This window comes from Sceloporus occidentalis, unplaced genomic scaffold (assembly GCF_023333645.1).
Source record: "Sceloporus occidentalis isolate IW3139 unplaced genomic scaffold, rSceOcc1.0.p SCAF_2, whole genome shotgun sequence".
Classification (NCBI taxonomy): domain Eukaryota; kingdom Metazoa; phylum Chordata; class Lepidosauria; order Squamata; family Phrynosomatidae; genus Sceloporus; species Sceloporus occidentalis.
Genome location: NW_028316982.1, coordinates 187044812 through 187069055, shown reverse-complemented (window position 1 = coordinate 187069055; position 24244 = coordinate 187044812). Strand labels below are relative to the sequence as shown.

Sequence of the window (24244 nt, the reverse complement as noted above, 5' to 3'; positions counted from 1 at the left end):
TTCTTTTCTACATTTCTTTTCTTCCAGTTTTTAATCCATTGTTCTATCAATCAATCAATCAATCAATCAATCAATCTTTATTAATGCTTAAGCCAAAGGCCATTCGCATGATAAAATATAAAACCAATGACAGCAATTCAGAATTATAAAATATTCCATCAAATAACATCCAAATTTAATACATAATATACTTCCAGTCAATTAAATAAGACGTTAAAAAACCACTTCAAGGTTTAGATAAGATCATCCACCTAACAATCGTTAAAACGTTTAAAAAAAAACAACTTCAAAGTTTAGATAAGGTCATCCCCCTGACAATCAACTGCAATGTCTGCTATTACCCTTGCCCGAATTTTGATTGCTGCTGAGGCAAACAGTGAAACCTTATAAGTTACCTTAGAATCAATATCAGACAAGAGATAATAAATCTTTTCGGAAATGGTAAATTGGACAGAATAGATCCCATAAATTTAGTTCTTGGACCAGTATATAGTGAGCAAAAAAACAAATAATGAGGCAAATCCTCGATTTCTGGGGCTCCACAAATACATAAACGGGAATCCTTAGGTGTATGTGAATATCTGCCATCAATCATGGCTGAGGGCATTGTTTGAAAGCGGAGAGCTGTAAAAGCCTGTCTAAGCTTTAGAAATGTAAGATTCCCTAGGTAAACAGCCATCTGATGGTCCAATTTATATAATCTAAACCATTTGGAAAATTTCGAATTGTTAATAGCCAGTCTATCCAGATGCACATCATGGTTAAAAATATATTCACGGAGCTTCTCTCTTGAATTCCAACTGGAAGAATTTTCAATTAGAGCAGGATATGATTCAAGCAGCCTCTGGTGTCTTGAGCTCCAGACTTTGCAGCTTGGTAAATATTGAAAACACAACTTAGGAAAAACCTTAACCGTAGAATCTTTAACAGATCTCCAGTAATTAAGTAAAGTAAAATGAATGCGAGCGCTAATGGAAGGGAGGCCAACCTCAGCCCGGACCAAGGCTGCAGGCGTGCTGGGTGGGAGTAGGAGCAATTTCCTGAGAAATGTATTCTGGATGGCCTCCAGTTTGACCAATTGGGAATCATCCCAACCCCACACAGCAGCGCCATAAAGAATGTGGGTTATAACTTTACTCTGAAATATTTTTACAGCAGGTGCAACTAGATGACCCCCTGCCTGGTTATAGAATCTAAGGATTGCTCCAATTGATCTCACAGCTACTGCTCTACTAGCTTCTATGTGGGACTTCCAGGAGAGGTTTTCTGTGAAGTAAATGCCGAGATACTTAAATTCTCGGCATTGTTCAATCTGATGACCGTTAATAGAACAACGAAAAACAGAGTGTCTTTTCCCAAAAAGCATTACCTTTGTTTTATTACAGTCGATAACAAGCTTTTCCTTGGAACAAAATGCCTCTAGTTTGGAAAGTAACCTTCTCAGACCTATACGTGTAAGTGAAATTAAAACCATGTCATCAGCATATAACAGAATAGAGATCTTTTTTGATCCAAGTGTATGTGGAAAAAATTCTGGGCCAGAAAGTACTGGGACGATGTCATTCAAATATAAATTAAAAAGTGTTGGTGCCAAAAGGCATCCTTGTTTAACTCCTTTATTTGTAGGAATAGGATCAGTTAGTGAACCAGAGGTACCAACTCTTATCCTTGCTGTTGTATTGGTATGAAGTTCCTTGATCAGAAACAATAAGCGGTTATCTATATTAGTATTGGCCAGTTTATGTCATAACAAGTTTCTGTCAATTGAATCAAAAGCTGCTGCTAGATCAATAAAAGCAACAAATAGATGTTTTGTAGTGCCTTCGATTCCTTTCTGGGCTAAATAATAAAGAGTCAGACAATGGTCAATAGTACTCTGGCCTTCCCTGAATCCAGCTTGTTCAGGATAAATAATCTGGTTATTAAATTCCCAATCCTCCAGTCTATTTAATAAATATCTACTATATAGGTTAGAATCAACGTCCAGAAGGCTTATGGGCCGATAGTTATTAGGATCTTGCTTATCTCCCTTCTTATATATGGGGACAACTACGCTCTGTTTCCAGCCTACTGGAGTTATCCCAGTATTATTGATTTGGGTAAACACCTTAGCCAATATTGGAGCCCACCATTCAGAAAAGTTTTTATATATTTCTGGGGGCATCATATTTTCTCCTGGGACTTTATTCAATGCCAGAGCTGCAATCAGCTTTTTTATCTCAGACTCTGAAACCGGGGGCCATTGAGGCAGATAGGTAGTTTTTAAAACAAAAAAAGAGTGATGCTCTGCATTTGTAGCTCCACAGAGTTTACTAAAATGGCTATACCATTGTTGTGATGTGATATGCCCAACAATAACCGGTCTAATCCTATTCATGCCAGAGACAGTAATATCCCAAAACTGTTTCTCGTTCTTTTCTGTAACAGCTTGTGCTAGTTGTTTCCATTGTGTTCTAATATATTCATCTTTTTTGTGTTTTAAGAGTGCCTTATAGGATGACCACATAGAAGCTAAGATGTCAGGAGAGATATTATCATTGTTTCTAAATGCCTGCCGAGAGCACTTCATCAGTGCTTTCCGAGCACTTCGACATTCCAAATCAAACCATCTGTTAGTTACTACCGTGTTGGGATTAAATTGTTTGTTACTCACCAACTTGGGCCTAAGCATTTGAATGATGGTTTGGAAAATATGTAAAATATCTTAAGTGGAATTTAAAATAGCTGATTGTAGGGACTTAAAAGTAATACTCTCCAGCATCTGATGGACTGAGATGCCCAAATTAATTGACCACCATATTCTCTGTTCTCCCATATGAATTCAATTTAGATTTAAATTTAAATTTAAATTTTGGGGAGTACAAGGGGGGTGAAATGACCCAGTATTAAATAATAATGACAATGGGAAATGATCACTTTCAACACGATTAATAACTTCAAATCTACAAATATCAGGAACCAAATTTGCAGATACTATTATATAATCTATTGTACTTGTTCCCCTGTTGGTAAAATAAGTATAAGGGCCCGATGTCAGATCATAATGGGTTCCATTAAGGCACTGCAAGCCATGCAAAGAAAGAACTTCTATAAGCTTTAAGCCAGCTTTGTTGGTAGTTATATCTTTTGAGACCCTAGGGACAGGTACAACATAAGCAGTCGATCCGTGGTTAGTACTCTCCACCTGCCTTGAGTCATTTCCAATTCTAGCATTAAAGTCTCCACAGAGTAAAAGCCTTGTAGAGGGATATTGACTCTCCAAAGAAAATATGGTTTCAGATAAGCTATCCCAAATACTATTAGGACCTACGTTCTTTGCTAAGTTAGGGGGAAAGTAAACATTTATACAAATTAAGGAACCAAAACACATGCTCTTGATGACAAGCACTTGTATACAGTGTGGAAAAGCACTAGTTATTGGTTGAATCTCAGCCTGCAATCAACAGATATGAATATTGTGAGACCACCACTACCACGGCCTCTTGTACAACTTTTAACTGCGGGAACAGAAAATGCTTGAAATCCATAAAGAGATGGCAAATTAATTTCAAGAGCCCATGTCTCTTGTAAACATAGAATTTTAAAATTTTGAAGGTAATTTGCAAAATCTGCGTCATGGAACTTATTTCCCCAGCCCATGATATTCCAACATAATAAGCTTAGTTGTCAAGCTGGTGTAAAGTCCATGTCATCACCAATGTTCAAAAGTTCTGTTTGAGCTGGATCCTTTTGTTTGTTGGATGCTTCATGCAGAGAGGGTACAGTGTTAACTCTCTTAGGTTCCAAAGGTTGTACTGGAATTATAGTTGTAAGGTCCTTTTTATTCATTGATAAGAGAGCATCAATAGAACTCATATCTAAAGCCCTCTCAACATCAGGGACCTCAGCAGTAGTTATTGAATTCCACAGTGGTATGGCCAAATCCTTGGTAGTAAGCAGCATATTTTTAAGGTCGTCCACTCTGGATGTGATGTCATGTTGTTCTATATTAATTATTAAGTCGCTTGAATCTGTGGCCTGTTTCTCTGTGGGTTGCCTCTCTGCTGTACTGTTGAAAGTTTTAACTGAATTGGGCTTCGGTGTGGTCTTACTCAGGGTCCCTTTAGGGATTCCTTTAGGAATTGTCAAGTGGGCATTACTTTGATCTGCAAGCCCCCCACTACCATGCTTATTAGGGAACAGAGGAGATATAATTTGATCACGAAAAACCTGTGCTGGAATTATTTGGAATTTGAATAAAAAGGGTTTCATTTTCAGCAACATGAGAGGAATTGTAGATTGTTCAAAAGTTAACAAGATTCGCTTATGAGCTGATATATTAGGAAGCCATTCCACAGCAAGGATATCAATGTTGTAGGAGGGCACCTGTAGAAGTTGGCTCAGCGAAGATCTAATGGTTCCATTGGACCTCCATCTGCCGTTGTTTATACTGTTATAAGCAATTTGCAACATAACTTGGTTTACTTGTAGAACCCTGCTGTGGTTTCTTTCTCCCATCTCCTTAGAAGTTACTGGTAGACTGCCTCTGGGGTTGTTTATAGTGGGAATTCTCACTTTACTAGATGTTTCTCTGTTGACGTAATCTAAATTCTCTTTTGCCACTAATTGCTTCTGCATGAAAGTCTCGAAAGAATGTTTGAGAAGCTCTACCTGACTAACAATTTTCCCTAAGCGCTCATAAATTGAAATAACAGTATGAGCTGTTAAAAGGCATTGTTTTGTCACAAAATCAGGAGGATTTAACTTGTTTTGCTTTGTGAGTTGTTCCTTCTCAGTATCTGGCAGTTTCTCCCATACAGACTCATTTAATTCCAAGGACACCCCTTCACGAATGATAGCCGGCTCGCTCCCTGGAGATACTAAAAGTTCAGATAAAGGCTCATTTTCTTTTCCCAACACAAGGAAGTTGTTAGCAGTTGGAATTGTAAACTCCAAGTTTGAGTTTGCCGATGTAGTTGGAATACTCACAGTTTCCTCATTAAGTAAGTCGTAGATTTTAAGCTGTTTGGAAGCCTTGTTATGCTTGTTTGTATCAGGGCTTGTTCTAAAGCGTTTTTTGTTGCCCATAACAGTAATTTCACCAAACACTGGAAGAGCAGCAACGACCAATATTACACGTCGCTGAGAAGTAACTTTCAAAACAAAAATAACCAAATAATCAAAGTAGAAATAATAAAACAAACAGAAAACTTCAGAGCTCATTAAAAACACCTCCTATCACACCAGCGCCATCTTGCCAGTTTTTAATCCATTGTTCTATCTGCATACAATGAAACCATGAAATTTTTATTCCCATAAATTTTTCTTTTATATCTCCTTTTTCTATTCTTGCATCTATCCAATCTTCTATTCTGTCTATTTTCCTTTCCTTTAATTCCTTATCTAACAATCCTCTCAAGTTCTTTGGAAATTTCTTTTCCATTATTATTGGTGTTATTTTTGAGTCTTCATTCATTAACTCTTTTTTATATTTATACCATATTTCTAATATATTTTCATAAGTGGGTTTCCAATAATTTTAATGTCTTTCCTAGTAAACTCCTTAAAAATATTCCATATTCTCATATCTACTTCCTCTATATCTACTTCTAACCATTCTAAATCTATCCCGCCCAACACACCTTCTATCACATATCTCAATTGATTAGCCTCATAATATCCTCTTATATTGGAAAGGCCTAACCCTCCCTCTCTTTGTGTTTTATACCAAAATTGTTTGTTTAATCTCGTTCTTTTCCCTCCATTACAAAATATATTCATCAATTGTTGCCATTTATTCAATTCGGTTTCCAATACTTTTAATGGTATCATTCTAAATTTAAAAAAAAATAATTTTGGTAATATTTTCATCTTAATTAATGCTATTCTTCCAAACCAAGATAAGTGGATTTTCTTGTATTCTGCCAGTTTTTTCTCCACTTATTTCCTTAATACTACCAAATTCTTACCTTCCATTTCCTTTAAATCTTTCGTTATAGTAATTCCTAAATATTTTATACTACTTCTTAATCTTATCTCTAAGTTTTTTTGTTTTATAAATTCAGATTCCTCTTCTTTTGTATAATTAAGTATCATCAGCACATTCCACACGGGCATAAAGTACGTCCCCAGGACGTACTAGGGTTAGGAAAGGGTGTGCTTTACGCATCCCCTAACCCTAGTACGTCCTGGGGACGTACAAAATGGCGGCGCCCGTTCTACACAGGCGCCGCCATCTTGACGTAGCGGATGCTTAGAGTCCACACGTCGCACAGCACTAATGATGATGTGAGTGCGCACTGGCGCCTTGCGGTGTCATTAGCGTGCCACAAGAAGAAGCGCCATTTGGGGGCTTCTTTTTTGCGGCACCAAGGAGCCTCGTGGTTTGGCCGCTGGGGCTCCTTGCCGCCACAAATGGCAGCGGCGGCAGACCGCCCATTTTGGCCGGTCTGTAACGCACCATCATTTCTGATTTATTCCAATTAATCTGCAACCCTGTCAATTCAAAATATCTTTACATTTTTTTATTATTATTTTTCTCAATCTATCCAATAAATCCTTAATAGTTAATAGTGTATCATCGGCAAATAAACTAATTTTTTTTTTGGGGGGGGGGTTTAAGTCCTATTCCTTCTAGACTATTATCATTACTTATAACATTTGCTAACAACTCTATAACCATTGCAAATAATATTGGTGACAATGGACATCTTTGCCTTGTACCTCTTGTCACTCTTATTTCACTTGTTATCCCACCATTTACCATTACTTTTACTGAATTATCAGAATATAATTGATCTATTAATCCTCTTATTCTATCTCCCATTCCAAATATTTTCATAATTATTTTTAATGTTGGCCATTGCACACAATCAAACGCTATGAATATATCTAATGCTAAAATCCCTGCCCTTATTTTTTTTCTCTCCTATTGCATGTGTTTTATTCAATACTCTCCCTACTGAATTAGACATTTGTCTTCCTTTCAGAAATCCATATTGATCCTTTCTTATATATTTGTACATACATTTATTCAGTCTATTTGCTATTATTGCTGATAAAATCTTGGCATCTTGATTTATTAATGAGAGTCAGGGACCAATGAGGCTCGAAGTTGGGCTAGAAGCCAATTGATATGACTCCGGAGAGTCACGTACCGATGAGGATCCACGTTGGGCTGCCAGCCAAACGATTTGACTCCGGAGAGTCAGGGACCAATGAGGATGACATCCAATTGGTTTGACCCGGGGGAGCCAGGACTGATGAGGACTGAAGTCAAGGTAGCCAGTAACAACAACTCCTCAGGAGAACGAAGAGACAAAAGCAAGGCGAATGGCCCCGAGACAGTTTGTCCACAGCAAAAGAGCAGTTATAGTCAAACGATTTAGAAGGAAGACCGGTGGCCATTTTATAAGTTTCTCTCAGAGATAAGATGTTGTGAAAAGTATGCCAGTGAAGGGGGCCCCATTTTAAACATTTTCCTCAGAATGAAAAGGGGCTTTGCCAAGCACGCCAGTAAGGCGGGCATTATTTTAAAAACTTTTCCTCAAGGGTAAAGGGGGGAAGAGCTCTGCCAGGCACACCGTTGTATCAAAAATATTCTCAGAAAGAGCCTTGCCAATGCGAAGGTGAGGCAAGCTGCTGTTAAACAACTTTACCACAAAATTTAATTTCACATTTAAGTATAAGATTATCTTTAAAAATCATAGCATTTGCTTTAAAATATGAACAATGATGTTAAAAAATTACCACCAAAACGCAGATTGATCCTGTCAAATCGAGTTTTTTTAAAGTCTGACAGGAAAATGAATCTCTGAAGAGTTCCTAGACACTGCTACTGCGACGGACAAAAGGAACTGAGGGTTTAGGCAGGAAACCAGCTAATAAGGCAATTGGAGAGTGGAAGGAGCTACCGCCAAAACGCCTCTATTTACATGTTAATCTCTGTGTTGGTCTGCTGTTGAATGGCAAGGCCTCAGGGTGTCTATTTAATTAATAATAATAAGTTTATATTTCCCGCCTCTCCCAAGGATTGAGGCGGGGTTACATCAATAAAATAATACAATAATACAAATAAAATTGATAAAACACTAATACTGAATATACTACATTCCTTTTAGTTCTCTAAAAAACAGTTCATCAGTAGCCAATAATCATAGTCGAGAGTGGAACATCATCATAAGCTTTTATATGGGGTCCGATGGATAAGCCCGCCAGAAGAGATTAGTTTTGAGTGCCTTCTTAAAGGTATTGATGAGACAGATCTCTTCCGGTAGACTATTCCATAATTTTGGAACCGCAGCTGCAAATGTCCTGTGGGAAGTTGTCGTTAACCTAGTATTATGATGTTCCAGTAAGTACTTCTCTGATGTTCTGAGTGTGTGGGGCAGATTGTGTAGGGAGATGCGTTCCTGCAAATAACTCAGGCCCAAACCATCTAGGGCTTTAAAGGTAATTACCAACACCTTGTATTGCGCCTGGAAGCTAATTGGCAGCCAGTGAAGAGATTTTAACACTGGTGTTATGTGGTCAAACCTAGATGTGCCGGTAACCAATCTGGCTGCCACATTTTGGACCAATTGAAGCTTCCGAACTTGGTACAAGGGTAGCCCCAAGTAGAGCACATTACAGAAATCTAGTGATCCATTCTTTGCTGGGAAAGCCCCCCGACCCTGGGTGGTTTTCAGTTGGCGAAACATCAGGAGTAAACTCTTCCACAACACAGCCACATAACCCAAAAACCCCACAAAGAACAAATGTATCAGTGTTTGGTGGATTTTTATACAAATTTTATGTCACTATGAGATACTTAGCATAGTTGTCACCACACAAAAAAAGATATTGTAAGAAATTTTAGACATCCTCAGAACATGAGCATATTTCACATGTGTACTTTCTCTTGACGCATCATCTAGAGTGCAGTATAGAAACACAGTGGACCCTTGGTATCTGCTAGGGTTTTGTTCCAGGACCCCCTGTGGATACCAAAATCCATGGATGCTCAAGTCTCATTAAAGACAGTGGGAGAGTAAAATGGTGTCCCTTATACAAAATGACAAAATCAAGGTTTGCTATCTGAATTTTTTTTAACACACTGTAGATGCTTGAATCAGTGGATAAAAAATCCATAGATACAGAGGCTGACTGTACTTCGTTTAGTGTTAAATTGGCAAAATTCTGCAATCCTACTAATATTTTCACAAACATTTGGGGGTATATATTTCACTAATATGAATATCTTCAATTCCAGTAAGACCCTTTCAAGTTGTTCAGAATAGTAGCTAGCACTGAAGCAAAAATTAGGCCCATAATGAACCTACAGTTATAAGAGATCTGAGTTTAGAAGGAAATTCATCTAATGATATTTAGGGCTTTGAATGTTATCACTAGCATCTTGAATTCAGACTGGAAGCATACAAAAAGTCTGCAAAATTCCTTCAAAGCATAAATTTTATGAGTTCTATTAATTGTTCTTGTCAGCAATCTAGCTGCTGTGTTTTGCACCACCTGCAGCTTCCAAGTCATCTTTGAAGATTGCCTTGTCATAGTCTAATCAGGAAGTTACCAGAACATGATCTATTGTGCTAGGCTATCCCTAATCAGGAAAAGCTGCAGTGTAGCTCTAGGGAATTTCAAGCCTCAGAGTCCACATGGGCCTCCATGTAATAAGATAAATCCAGGAGTACTTCCAATCTCTCACAGACTGCTCCATTAGAGAACCATGAAATTCTATCCAGAGGTCACCAACCAAATTCTCAGACCCATGAACCACTAGTTGACAAAGTTTCCATTTTATTGGATTCAGCTTCAGTTTACCAGCTCTCATCTAGTCACTATACCATCCACATTGGTTCAGCATCTTACTCCAACAATAAGGAGTAGAACTGAGTGTCATCAGCGTACAGATGCATTAGCTGCAACTTCCAAGTCATGCTGATGACACCCAACTGCAACTGCAATCCCAAAATTGCTAATATCTTCCCCTAGCAGGTTCCTACATTGTAATTTTATCTATTCCTCTATCTAATTGTTATTACTTTTAGAGTGTATGCCTCGGGCAGGCTTTTATATATTCCTTAATTTTACTGACTTTGTACAGCGCTGTGTATAATTACAGAGCTTTAGAAATAAAGTTTAATAATAATAATAATAATAATAATAATAATAATTGAAGAACACTGGAAACAAAACAGAACCCTGTAACACCCCACAGCTTAACAGCCATGGGACTGAACAGGAATCCCCCAATACAGTTCTCTGAAACTAACCCTGTAGAAAGCAGTGGAACCACGGTAATGTAGAGCCTTCTTCTCCCATTTGATAGAGTGGGTCCAGTAGGATATTGTGACAGTGAGTCACCCACCCAACTACCTTTCTCAGATGGCAGCTCAATGGGTCTTTTTGATCCCACTTCTGCCACCAATATGTTACAGGATGGCAACTATCCCACCAGTTTACCACCTAATTTGTGATGCAGCCCTCGAACACAGTTCTGATCTCTAGTGCCACCTACACTAGAACTCTCTTCCGATGCCAGCCCTCTAACTCTTCAAATTCTCCCACTAGCTTGGCATCAATTACTCTTTGACAACCACACACCCACTATCTGATGTGTCCCAAAACTAAAAGACTTTTCTCTCTTGGTAGCATTTTTAAAATGTTTCTTTAAGCACTTCAGACAACTGCTTGTTGAACAAATAAAAGGACTTTATTTACAAATGAAGTTGAATATATCTTTCTCTATGGATGACATTCAAGATGGATACATTGTATAAATACTTCAGTAGTAATATAGTTTTAAAAGTTTATTTTACTTACCTTTTTAATCGTTTCTTTATAGCCTTATAACTATTCCTTTGCCATCTAAGTTCTCACAGAACCTTTATCAATCTTCTGTATCTTTTAACCCTTCTGGTTATCTGTGATTTCATTAGTTATCAAGCATTACTGTACTGATGTATAAGTCTAGAAATTTTAGTCAAAATATTGACCCCCAAAACCTAGGTCGACTTATCCATGGGTCAATGTAAACACTATACTTTAACTCTTATTAAATAGGGAACTATCCCCTGGTGAAAGGCAAGATTGCAATCTTTCGTGGAAGCACTGACCTCCCTCTACTCTTCCATCCAGTCTTTACCCAAAACAGTTATGCCTGCCATAATTTTGTAGGTTCTTTGACATTATTTTCCTTTGCTTCATCATCTAGATCCTTTGTTACATATCCCTAAATTTTACCCAAGACCTATCCAAGGGTCACATCAAGAATCATAATTTTGCCCCCAAAACCTGCCCTCAACTTATACATGAGGTCAACTTATAGTTGAGTATATACGATATATCTCCCACAGGCTATTACAACAACACTTTAAGAACTCTCCTCGTCCCTATCTCAAGTACCTAAAATCCCTTTCCAACTGCTCCTCACAGCGACCTATCCTAGCCTCAGTGGCTCTTAACCCTTTAGGGTACAATCAACATCTGTCCTTATCTTGGGTACATAAACTCCCTTCTAACTGTACCTCATAGCAGTCTCCCTCAGCCTCCTTGGATGCTAAACCCCTCAGGGTAAAATAAAACTCTCTTAAAATAAAACTCTCCAAACACTGCTTTGTCCCTCTATTTATACTCACTCCTTGGAGCAGCTCCCACTTTTTCTTGGCTTTGTTTTCATTGGCTGTTGCAAATGTTCTAATGTGCCTGTGCTCTCTCCACTGATATCATGATCAACTGTATCAAAAGCAGTTAATAAACCCAAGAAAACTATTAGGGAGGCACTCCCCAATTACTTTTACTTGGAGAACACTGGAAATCAGATCAACTAAGGGTGTTACAGTCCCCTACCCTGTCCTGAAATCAGATCAAAATGACTCTACTAAAATTTATCAGCCAAGAGAGGCAAGGGTCGCTCTAACATACAGCAAGATAGGCTTTGTTGTTATCAGCTGCAACAACTAAAAATTGATTCCAAGAAATGTGATCAAACCAGCACTAGACACTTCTCTAGACTCTGTGATAATTATAATGTCACAAATGAATATGACCAATGCACATGTATGATCTCCTCTTCTATGCAATTCTGGGTAGATGAAATGCAAAACAGGAAATTTCCAGGAATGAGGGGAGAAGAATCACAAATTATGTCTGCCTCTCCAGTCCCCCAAAATCCACATCTCTCATGGGTACAAGTTCATTATGATTGTACATTTTACTTCAGTTCTAGCTATACTGCACAGCCTGAAATTGGCTTATATGCAATAAAGAAAAGACGATCTTCATAATAATGGAATGCACCTGCCTCACATAAATGTTATCCTTTCAATGTTTTCTATTACAGTAGTAGTTGTCATCTATGTACATCAAGATGGCTCAACTGAAGGCACCAATTATTTGTCTATTATATACACTTTACATATTTGACATTTATCTACAAATCTGTACACAAAATTTCTCATTCCATATGCTCTAGCGATATAAGGAGAAAACAATTTACTTGTACACAACAGCTCAATTAGGAATAAAAACAATTTTCCTCCTCCACATTCAACTGAACATATAGCATTCCTCAATTAAAGCTAATGTTTCTTCCTGTGCGCTAAAATTGGAAACAATGGCATTTTTACAATGTGCAGCATTGCTTCACTACTCCCATAAGACTCCCACAATAATAGTATTTGTGATTCATTAAAGAAAGGAATAAGCACTTTATGAAATCTATTGAATGCATATAATTTAGTTTGACTCACTAACCTTTCCTATCCATTACAACATCTAATACTACTGCAAACAGTAAAAGCTGTCAGATCTTACCAACTTTTGGATCCAAAACTAAACCTCCAGAATATGCTGCCTTTTTTCGCCTTATCTTTGGTTTATTCTGATCACCTTCAAAATCTTCATCTTCTTCTACCTGTATTAAAAAACCAGGACAAAAACAAAATTCTAATTAGAATAAAAAAAATTAAAGGGGAAATTGAAAGTTGGTGAATGTGATTGCTACACACAAAAGAAAAAGGGATTAAACGGAGATATATATATATATATATATATATATATTTACCATTACTGTATTATTATCATTATTATTATTATTATTATTACATAGATAAAGGAGCCCTGTACAATGAAATCAGAGGGATCACTGAATGCATGTGTATGTATTTTCAAATTGCCTGTCAATTTATGGAGATCCCATGAATTTCATAGGGGTTTTTTTAGGCAAGAGATATACAGAGGTGGTTTTGTCAGTTCCTGCCTCTGAAATACAACCTACAGCACCTGGTGTTTATTGGCAGTCTCCCATCTGAGTACTAAGCAGGACCAACCCTAGTCCACTTCCAATATCAGGCATGATCTGGAGCCTTCAGGGTATTTAGGTCAGTCAATGAGATAAAAATAAAAATTAACTCAAGCTTAGAGGTAAGCACATTGCCCAGAATAATTTAAAATAAAATAGTCACTCATGAGCTTTAGTTCATAAAGTATAAAACATGCACTGTAATCCTATACAGGCATACTTGGACATAAACCCAGAGGACTAGATCCACCCTTACTCAAACAATGGGACTTCCCCTCTTCCCAAAGTAGTCATCTAAATACCACCAGCCTGATCTGCCCTGGGGAGTTCCCAATACTTTGGAGCAGTGTGAAGGAATGCATAAGCATCTGAAGGGAGTAGGAAAGGCATTCAGCCTACCATTGGTCTTTTTATTGCTGGCAATAGCATACTGGGTATTTCCACTCATGAAGTTTGCAATGTTAATTGAGCCTTTTATTCTGCAGCCTCCTGTGCCATATGTGATCCTGTTCTGGAGTGATTTCCAACCCTGAGCAGGTAATCTGGGGAGCCAAGTAACTACTGAGTACAGGGGAGCATGTAAATCCAAGGGATCATTACACCTTGTGTTTATAACTCTAAACTCATTCACTATGTATAAAACTTAACATGTAAAGATGGACACACAGGGAGACTCACCTGTTTCTGCTGAGTCTTTTTAAACAGTTGTTTATCAGGAACAATGAAATTCTTTTCATAAAATGCATGAAGGAGCAAGTATTCATTGCGCTCAGCTCGCCCACCCATCAGTGTTCTTGACTGCAGGAAGAAGAGCCATATGAACAGCTTGAAATGGAAGTCAAAATGCCAGTTATGATATTATTCTATGTGTTTTCCCCCAAATGTTTTGCAAAGCTTTAGGTATATTTTATTTTTGCTCCATGTGTTACATGACAGCACACCATCTTCATCTGACTGCATGCACAGTGTCAAAGAAACACACTACAGGTTGACTATCCTCTATCTGAAATTCCAAAATCCAAAATACTCCAAAATCCACATGGGTGGATGAGATAGTGACAGCTTTGCTTTCTGATGGGTCAGTGTAAACAAAGTTTGTTTCATACACAAAAGTATTTAAAATATTATGTATAAAATTACGTGCAAATTATATTTATAAGATGTATAATGAACATAAATGAATTTCATGTTTAGACTTGTTCAATCTCCAAGATACCTCATTATGTATTTGCAAATATTCCAAAATCCAACAAAATCCAAAGCATTTCTGGTCCCAAGCATTTCTGATAAGGGAGACCCAACCTGTATCTTCACCAAACTATTTTAACAGGCATTTCATTCCCATGTATTTTATTCAAAAAGTAACTAGTTCTTATAAATAAAATTGCACATCCAAATTCAATATAACAATTGACACAGAATTTGCTGATGAAATAAATTAAAGTTTACCATAACATTGCCAGCAATATTTGTAATCTGTAGGGCTAGTGGAAGAACATTTAGCTCACACATTATCTGTAAAATGTATTTGGCATCAAGCCAGGTGTTCTCCATCATGTAAAGTAGTTGATTGGAATCACTATGAAAAAACAGAAACAGTTTTAATAAATAAATGCTACATGCATTTAAGTTGCTGCTACTACTATGTATATAAAGTCAAAGCTCACTCACAAATACCCATGAAGTAAGTTAAAATGTAGGTTTAAGTGTGAATACATTTTTTTTAATTTGAAGAAATAAGCCCATATCTCTGAACAAATGCAAACTGTCCTTGTTTTGCATAGGGCGTTCTCAACAGAGACTATGCTGCTGTTTTATTTCTTTCCACTAGCAGACAAAGATCTTATATTTTTCAGCATGCGTTTTGGCAATTGACTGGCTGATTTGGTACAGGCAGGACAGACCATCAATTCTAATTGCTGACACTAAATGAATAATTTCATTTACTGACTTTTATTCTGTTATCATTCCTGTTTGTCAGAATATCTGACCAACCATACACAGTTCTTTTACATTCCTTTGAAAGCATCATAAATCATGAGGTTATCTTTAGGAATACATACAACCTCATCATCCAAAAACACCAACAAAAATTAATATTCTTGTTTAATAAGAGGCAAATCAAAATAGATCCTCATGCAATGTCAGTCATTCCTTCTACTTCACTTGTAAGCTGGACTTCTACCTCCTCCCCCCCCCCCAAAAAAAATGCCAAATCATCTATATTCTTTCCTTCAGTTAATGCTTTATTCATCACACTGTTGGTATGCTGATAGCTATCTTGTTGCCATTTATGTTCTACACAGAAGTGAATCATGACTTTCAAATATCCAACCAAAAGTCAGGTCTTCAATGCCTTTGCCCAGAAAATATATTTTTATTTTTAAAAGGGAGTGAGAAAACCAGGTCAATCTAGCATGATCCTGCATTAGAAAACCATTGCTTGTTTAAATATCTGTAAATATTCTCTCCTAGCAGACAGCCGTTTATTTTTTCATTCTTCCTGAGTCTCTAAGTCACAGATAAGTACCCTGGTACCTTCCAGATGTTATGGATTACAACTCTGGACAATCCCAGCCAGTCAGGCAAGAGAGGAGTTTCAGATGAAAACATCTAGAGGGCAGCAGGCTGCCTTTCCCTGCCATGAATGGATTTATGTTAGTCCCTGCTATTGGCTTTGACATTTGTTTTAGTTACTGCTAATAGTTTTGCAAATTCATAATGAAAGTATTGCAGCCACATACCTGTACATATTTCGTATCTCTTCAGGTGGAATTGTCACTCTTTCCACTTTCAGAATCTGATTGACAAGTTCAGTCAAATGGTAACTTTTACAACGGATCAGTTCCTTCGCTGAAATTTCTACATCACAGATCATTCTACCACAAGTTGCATTCTTTTCAGCAAATCCACTGCGACCCTAAATTGTCATGAAAAAGAAAGACACCTGTGACCAAGGCAGTCTTTCTGCCAGTGCTTTGAGGCTGTCTTTTCATGTCATAAACATCCGAAGACCCCTTGGTCCTTGACACTTGCCCTACTTCTACTCTTGATACACTTTCCTTTAAATGAACTAGCATTAAGGTCCCCAGTGTCATCTTCTTATATGTGTTTTATCTTTGGTAGCATGTTGTCTGTGAAGTTATTGTTATAAACTCTTCTGGAAACAAAATAAGTATTAACTTTTTTTACAAGCATGTGTTATTTCCTATGCAGTTCCCGCACTTAACTTTTTTTTACACTTTGTATTAATTGACATTACATTACATATACATAAATAAAAGTTCTTTTCTCCTATGTATATGTATGTATATACACACACACACACACACACTTTTCAGCTATTTACATTATGCACATTAAAGACAAATACATTTCTACTGCAAACATTTTCTATTTTCTTCATTTCTCGCTCTAAACTTCCTGTGTTAACATTTGTCTGTGTGAGATAGCTTTTTGTAAGTTAAATTTCTTCTGATTATTGTTATATCTCTAGTTAATTTCAGCATTCTTAGTGTTTCATTAATTTCTGTGAAACCTGTTAGTTTCACTGCTTTCTGCTATTTCCATTTATTTTTACAGTCTTTACTGATTTTTTCCCATTCCTTCTCAGTCTTCCCTTCTGGCTTTCCATTTATCAAGTTCGTTAATCTGTCCATTTCTGCCATATATTGTAGTTTAACTGAACTCTTTCAAGTCTAAAGTGTTTCTTGCTTCTTTTAAACTTCTTCTCGTATGCTATCAAACTTCGTCCCCTTTAACAGAACTATGAATTCCACTAAGGTACCCTGGCCTGAATTCCAGCTTACAATTTCCAGAATGAAACTGATCTGAACTGATTCTTAAACAGTCCACATTAACCCACTACACTCTTATAGTGCTGCTATCTCACTTTAACTACTCTGTTCCTGTTGCATTCTGAGGCTTGTAGTTCAGTGAGGCCTAAGAACTCTCTGGCTGAGAATTTTAAATGCCCCTCCTTAAACTGCAACAAGAGGCAGCCAGAGCAGTTAAAGTGCAGTAGTAGAGCTATAAGAGTGTAGTGTGGTGATCTAGTAATACTCTCTCCTGAATCTGTCTTGCCCTTCCCCTTTTTATAGTCACTTCTCCCACAGCAGCCCTTCCTTTAAAGCCACCTTGAACCAGAATTGGCTGTTGGGGACATCAACTCTGTCTAGTGACCCATCACATTCTTTTCAGCAAATCCACTACAAACCTAAATTGTCATGAAAAAGAAAGACATCTTAAGAGATTCATCCATACCATGTTTCTGTTCAAGGCTAACTGACCCAATGTAGACTTGAAGTAGAGGTTGTTCCTCTCTCATGTATAAATATGAACTCCCTTATAGGGTTGTAAAGGAATTGATGCATTATTACTCACAAACACTAGTAACTTAATAGTTTCACTGATGGCACTACAGCTAACAAATTCACCAGTCTATGAATCTTCTTCTAGTGAATAGCATGTAATTTAATCTGCAATAAGATGTAATTTGCAAAAAATACAGCTTTTTACCAATTATAAATCTTATTCCCAATGGAACATTTTCTATTAGGAGACTCATACAAGGTGGACAGAATGCAAACAAATTAACAGCTAATAGCACAAAAAACACTGCAAAGCAATACAAAGGTAACAAGTCAGCATTACTCTTTTAGCTAATAACAAGGGGTATTCTTAGAATAACAGAATCTTAGAGTTGGGGGAACCACAAAGGCCATCTAGTCCAACCCCCTTCCATGCAGGAGCACATAATTACAGCACTTCTAAAAGATGCCCATCCAACTTCTACATAAAGACCTCCAAAGACAGAAAGTCCACCACCTTTCAAAGCAATCTGTTCCACTATCGAGCTCTTACAGTAAAGAAGTTCTTACTAATGTTGAGGTGGAATCTCTTTTCTTGGTAATTTGAATCCATTGGCTTTCTTACCCTAGTCTCTGGAGCAGCAGAAAACAAGGCCACTCCATCGTCTACATTTCAGACTGGCTTTAGGACAGGATACGGAGTTGAGACTGCCTTAGTCAATGATCTCCATCTGGGCATCAACAGGGGAAGTGTGACCCTGTTGGTGCTCTTGGACCTCTCAGCGGCTTTCAATACCATCGACCATGGTATCTGTGATGTCCTGCCAGGACTGTTTAAATCTCCCCCTGCATTTTCTTTTGTGTTGGTTCAGGCCATAGAATATTTTAGTGTAGGAAAATTCATTGTATTAGTTGTGGGAGGAGCTGTAGGATCCCCTGCATTTTTTCCAGGTTTGGTTTGCCTTTTCCCAGCATGCTCTGCTTTAGCTAGAGGGCTTTTAGTTTGGAGCAGTCTTTGCTGTGAGCAGGCAGAGAGCTGTCTTTTGGTGGCAAACAGGCCCAGACAGCCAGAAAGGGCATTTCTTACATGTTAGCTGGATCAGTTACCAGGAACTAGTTAGCCAAATTAGTTACCAACAGCAAAGAAGACAAAGAGATCAGGAGCTGAAAGACCCTGCACCAGCTCCATTGAGTGAGGAGATAATACCCAGAGAGATGACATCCTGAAGATTGCTGAAACCCAAATTGTAAAGTATCTTTTATTTCAAGTTATCTAGAGCTGGGGAGGAGAAAACTCTTTATTTTTGTTTTCAAATTAAATTTCCCCCTTTTTGAACTTTACATTCAGCATCAGAGTGTTTTTGGGTAGAAGAGTTTGATTTCACCAGGATACCAGCGTTGCACACCCAAACATGCCACCACCTTTAGTTGGGTGTGTCTTCACAGTATCCTTCTGGAATGCCTGAGAGAATTGGGAATCAGAGGCAGCGTTCTTCAGTGGTTCCGTTCCTACCTCTCGGACATATTCCAGATGCTGATGCTGGGAGACAGTTGCTCTTCTAAGAGAGAGCTAAAATCTGGCATCCCTCAGGGCACCATCCTGTCTCCCATGCTATTTAACATTTACATGAAACCGCTGGGCAAGATCATCTGGAGACATGTGAGGGGTGTTATCAGTACGCAGATGACACCCAGATATGCTTCTCTATGTCTTGGACTGCTTCAGTGACTAAGGAAGGCATCTCTCTTCTGAATGACTGTCTTAGGTCGGTAATGGACTGGATGAGGGAAAACCATCTCAAGCTGAATCCTGGTAGGGAACCCAAATCTGGGTTTATGTCAACCGGTCCTGGATGGAGCCACACTTCCCCTAAAGGACTGTGTTTGCAGTTTGGGAGTGCTCCTGGACTCGTCACTCCAGCTATTTTCACAGATAAATGCGACAGCCAGGAGCACATGTTATCAGTTTCAGCTGATACACCAGCTGCGACCCTACCTGGAGCCAGGGGACCTAGAAATGGTGGTACATGCACTGTTACCTCGTCTCGATGTCTGCAATGCACTCTACATGGGGCTACCCTTGTGCCAAGTTTGGAAGCTTCAGCTGGTGCAAAATATGGCAGCCAGCTGATAAATCCAGGTCGGACCACATAACACCTATTTTCAAATCCCTTCACTGGCTGCCAATCAGCTTCCAGGCATGGTACAAGGTGTTGGTTATTACCTTTAAAGCCCTACATGGCTTGGGTCCAGCTTACTTGCGGGAGCACTTCCTTCCATCTCTCCATATAATCCGCCCCGCACTCTCAGGACGGTCAGGAAGCAATTATTAAGGTTTCCTAAAACGAGATATACCTCATCCTCACGAAGGGCATTTTCTGTCTCAGCCCCGCAGATTTGGAACTCTCTTCCCGACAAGCTCCGCTCTGTTACCTTCCTTGACCTGTTTAGGAAGAAACTTAAGACCTATCTCTTCCAACAGGCTTTCCCCCATGTGTCTTGACATCTGTTCCCCATCATATACGCTGCTTTCCAGCTAGTTCTGTCTTTTGGCTATGGTTTTTATTCTCTGTGGTTTTATTGTGTTTTTTTGGAATGTTTTTATGATGTTTATATACTGTTGTCCAAATTATATAATGTTTTATATCCTTGTTGTAACCCGCTTTGATCTCCTTTGGAAAAGCAGGCTATAAATAAACAGTATTATTATTATTATTATTATTATTATTATTATTATTATTATTATTATTCCATACAATCCACCCCACACTCTCAAGTCCTCTGGGAAGAATCTGCTTGCTACAGCCAAAAAAGGCCAAATGGTATACTGTTTCCCAGAGGACCTTTTCATCAGCTGCTCCAAAACTGTGGAATGACTTGCCAAAGGAGATCCGTCAGATTACCACCCTTGACACCTTCAAGAAGGCAGTCAAGAGGGATCTCTTCCAGCAAGCCTTCCCTGACTGACAGACCTCCCAAAACAATAAGACCACCCTGTCTGCCCAGACCTATTTTTATTGTCTGCCTATCTTTTAAATGTTTTAACTAATTTTAACCTGAATGTTTTTTATTGTTTTTATTGTAACTATGTTTTTTGTTTTTTAATTGTAACTAAAAGTTATATTTTATGTTGGCAGTGGTTTGGGGGGATTGTGATATTTTATGATTTACTGCATTATGTATTTTACTTTTTTTTACTGTAACCTGCCTCAATCTGCAGGGAGAGGAGGACTAAAAATAAATATTATTATTATTATTATTATTATTATTATTATTATTTCATGACATCCTTTCAGATATTTAAAGATTGCTATCCTGTCCATTCTCAGTCCTGTCTTCTCCAAGCTAAACATACCCAGCTTCCTAAGTGGTTCCTCATAAGGCTTAGTCCCCAAACCTTGGATTAACTTGGGCCAAAAGCAGATTACCTTAAAGAGGCGGTGTGACACTGCCCCCTTTGTGTGCCGGATCGGGGCCGTGGCAACCCAATCTGGCCTTTTCCTGCAGCAAAAAGGAGCAGCAGAAAGCCGCTCCTTTTTGCACCAGAGAAAGGGCCGCCCTTTAAATAAATAAATAATAATAATAATAACAACAACAACAACATTTATTTATATCCCGCCTCTCTACAAAAGCCATCGGGGTGGCGGCTGCCACAAAAAGGTGGCCCTTTCCCAGGCACCACAGCGTTCCTATGCCGCCAGCCGTCTGGTTAGGCGGGCGGCATGAGGATGGATTGGGGTGGAGTCTGAGTGTGCAGTTACCACGGTCCCACACCACCCCCAAACTGGCTCTTATTGCCTGTCTGTTTTGCGCCTTGGTCACTGTTCCCCAGCCACATTCCAGTTTGTCAAAATCCTTCTTGAATTGTGATACCCAGAACTGGACATAGTACACCACATGAGGTCTAGCCAAAACAGAATAGAGTGGGACTACTACTTTCCTTGATCTGGACATTATACTCCTGTTGATGCAACCCAGAACTGCATTGGCTTTTTTGGCTATTGCATCACATTGCTGACTCATGTTTAGCTTGTGGTCTTCTAAGTCTGACTGTTTAATGGCCTGTTCTGGAATCTTTCCCTATGTCAATGTCAAGCTGTCCAGTTGGTAATTGCTCAGGTCCTCCATTTCCCCTTTTTTTCCAAGACAACATTTGCCCTCCTCCAATCTGCTGGGACTTCTCCAAGTTTTCCAAGAATTCTCAAAGATGACTGACAATGCCTCTGAGATTACACCTGCAAGTGCCTTTAGTATTATAGGATACAGCTCATCCAGATCTGGAGACTTGCATTTACTTAGAATAGCTAAGTATTTCTTTACCACTTCAGTTATTTTGGGCTATAGTCCCCTAACTGCATTATTTATTCCATTTTCACCAATTACAGCAGTTTTCCTTTTGGAATAAGAGTAAGGCTTGTTTTCTGAAAGCTGTATCTTGCTATTTCACTAGTTCCAACATGGATCTAAAGGAAGGGGTAATGGTTGATGAGCTTGATGAGACTTGTCAGTCTCTGTGTTATATCATGGATCTTCACTCCAGGAGACAAGCACACTGCCCCAGACATCAGGCCCACACACCATTGCTTTTGTTGCTCACTATGGGGCATCACCTACAACCACCATGTCTCTTCTTTCTCCAAGAAGGAAAGGCTGGTCTTCTTTGTCCTTGTGCTTGGTGAGATCTAAACTTTTAAACTTGGGCTCTGCTGTGGGAGGACCTAAAAGCCTAATTGCAAAGGAGGCTGGGAGAGAAATTCTAGTTAATTTCTCCAAGGAGAAAAGGCTGGTCTTCTTTGTCCTTGTGCTTGGTGAGATCTAAACTTTTAAACTTGGGCTGCTGCTGTGGGAGGAGCTAGAAGCCTAATTGCAAAGTAGGCTGGGAGAGGTGCCCGCCTAATGGCATGCGGATTTTTAGTTTTTCTTGTATAGTCAAGGAGGTTTGGGAGAACAGAGGAAAAGCTGACCTGAGAACATTGTTGGAGGGATTCTCCTTTAATTATCCACATTTTCCTTTCCCTTTTTTCCTTAAGGGGCTTGTGGGAACTTTGCTCAGAGGATGTGCATCATAGACTTGCCTCTGAACTTGCTAGTAGTCAGGAGCGCTGTACATAACTAGAGTCCCAGAAAAAAATGTTTGCACGGGAAGCAAGTAAAGGGGACCAATGGTCTAACATGTCTCTACACTAATGCACAAAGTATGGGAAATAAGCAAGCTGAACTTGAACTCCTAGTACAACAAAGCAAATATGATATAATAGTCATCACTGAAACCTGGTGGGATGAGTCTCATGACTGGAATGTAGGAATAGAGGGGTATAACCTTTTCAAGAGAAATAGGCCAAACAGGAAAGGAGGAGGAATAGCCTTATATGTCAGGGACATTTACACCAGTGAAGAGATCCAGGACATCGACCCTGGAAGCCAGGTGGAGAGCATCTGGATAAAAATTAAAGGGCCGGGAAACAACAAGGATGTTATTGTGGGAGTCTACTACAGACCCCCAAGTCAGAAGGAGGAATTAGATGATGCCTATCTAGAACAGATGACCACACACTCAGAAAGGAGAGATGTAGTAGTGGTGGGTGACTTCAACTATCCTGATATTTGCTGGAATTCAAACTCAGCCAAATCCTCAAGGTCTAGCAAATTCTTCACTTGCGTTGGAGACTGTTTCATTGTCCAAAAGGTGGAAGAGGCAACGAGGGGGGCAGCTATTTTGGATCTGATCCTAACCAACAGGGATGACCTAGTTAATGGAGTGCAAGGGGTGGGATCCTTAGGTGGAAGTGACCATGTTCTCCCGGAGTTTGTTATACAATGCAAAGGAGAAGCCAGGCATAGTCAGACATGCCTTCTAGATTTTAGGAGAGCAGATTTTAGTAAACTTAGAGAAATACTGGGGGTGATCCCATGGTCAGGAATACTAAAAGATAAGAGGGTTCAAGACGGATGGGACTTACTCAAAAGGGAGATACTGAAGGCACAATTTCAAACAGTTCCAATGAGGAAGAAAAATGGGAGGTGTCTCAAGAAACCAGGATGCAGGAAAAGGTTATACCCCTCTAAGGAACTAAGGAACTTTCAACTGAGCTAACTTTTAAACAGAACGTGTATATGAAATGGAAAAATGGGGAAAACACCGAAGAGGAATTCAAACAAATAAGCAAGCACATGTAGGTGTAAAGTCAGAAAAGCTAAAGCGTAGAATGAACTCAGGCTTGCTAGAGAGGTTAAGAACAATAAAAAGGGCTTTTTTGGATATGTCCGCAGCAAAAAGAAGAAGGAGGAAACGGTAGGGCCACTGGCAAAACGCTAACAGAAGACAGGGAAAAGGCAGAATTACTCAACACCTTCTTTGCCTCAGTGTTCTCAGAAAAGGAAAAGAGTGCTCAACCTGAGGATAATGGAGCAGAAGACAGAATAGGGGAATTTCAGCACAGAATAAGTAAAGAGATAGGAGAGGAATAGCTTGTTAATCTAAATGAATTTAAGTCTCCAGGACCAGATGAACTACATCCAAGGGTATTAAAAGAGCTGGCAAATGTAATATCAGAGCCATTGACAATAATCTCTGAGAACTCCTGGAGAACAGGAGAAGTCCCAGCAGACTGGAGGAGGGCAAACGTTGTCCCCATCTTCAAAAAGGGAAAAAAAGAGG

General features: G+C 38.8%; 1 protein-coding gene and 1 pseudogene across 7 annotated transcripts in view; both read right to left on the bottom strand.

Annotated features, from left to right (window-relative positions):
• LOC149319471 (DNA polymerase alpha catalytic subunit-like) overlaps positions 1 to 24244 on the bottom strand; it is a 331773-nt gene that overhangs the window by 259241 nt on the left and 48288 nt on the right. For all 7 annotated transcript variants that reach the window (XR_016280201.1, XR_016280203.1, XR_016280202.1 and 4 more), the window contains exons 20-23: positions 16021 to 16196; positions 14726 to 14855; positions 13955 to 14074; positions 12790 to 12889 (exon numbers count right to left, since the gene is read on the bottom strand). Coding sequence is in view for 4 of the 7 variants with exons in the window: in XM_089511788.1 (XP_089367914.1) it covers positions 12790 to 12889; positions 13955 to 14074; positions 14726 to 14855; positions 16021 to 16196 (526 nt within the window). In the remaining 3 variants the exon portion in view is untranslated. The remainder of the gene's footprint in view (positions 1 to 12789; positions 12890 to 13954; positions 14075 to 14725; positions 14856 to 16020; positions 16197 to 24244) is intronic.
• LOC149319472 (uncharacterized) lies at positions 254 to 3639 on the bottom strand (annotated as a pseudogene).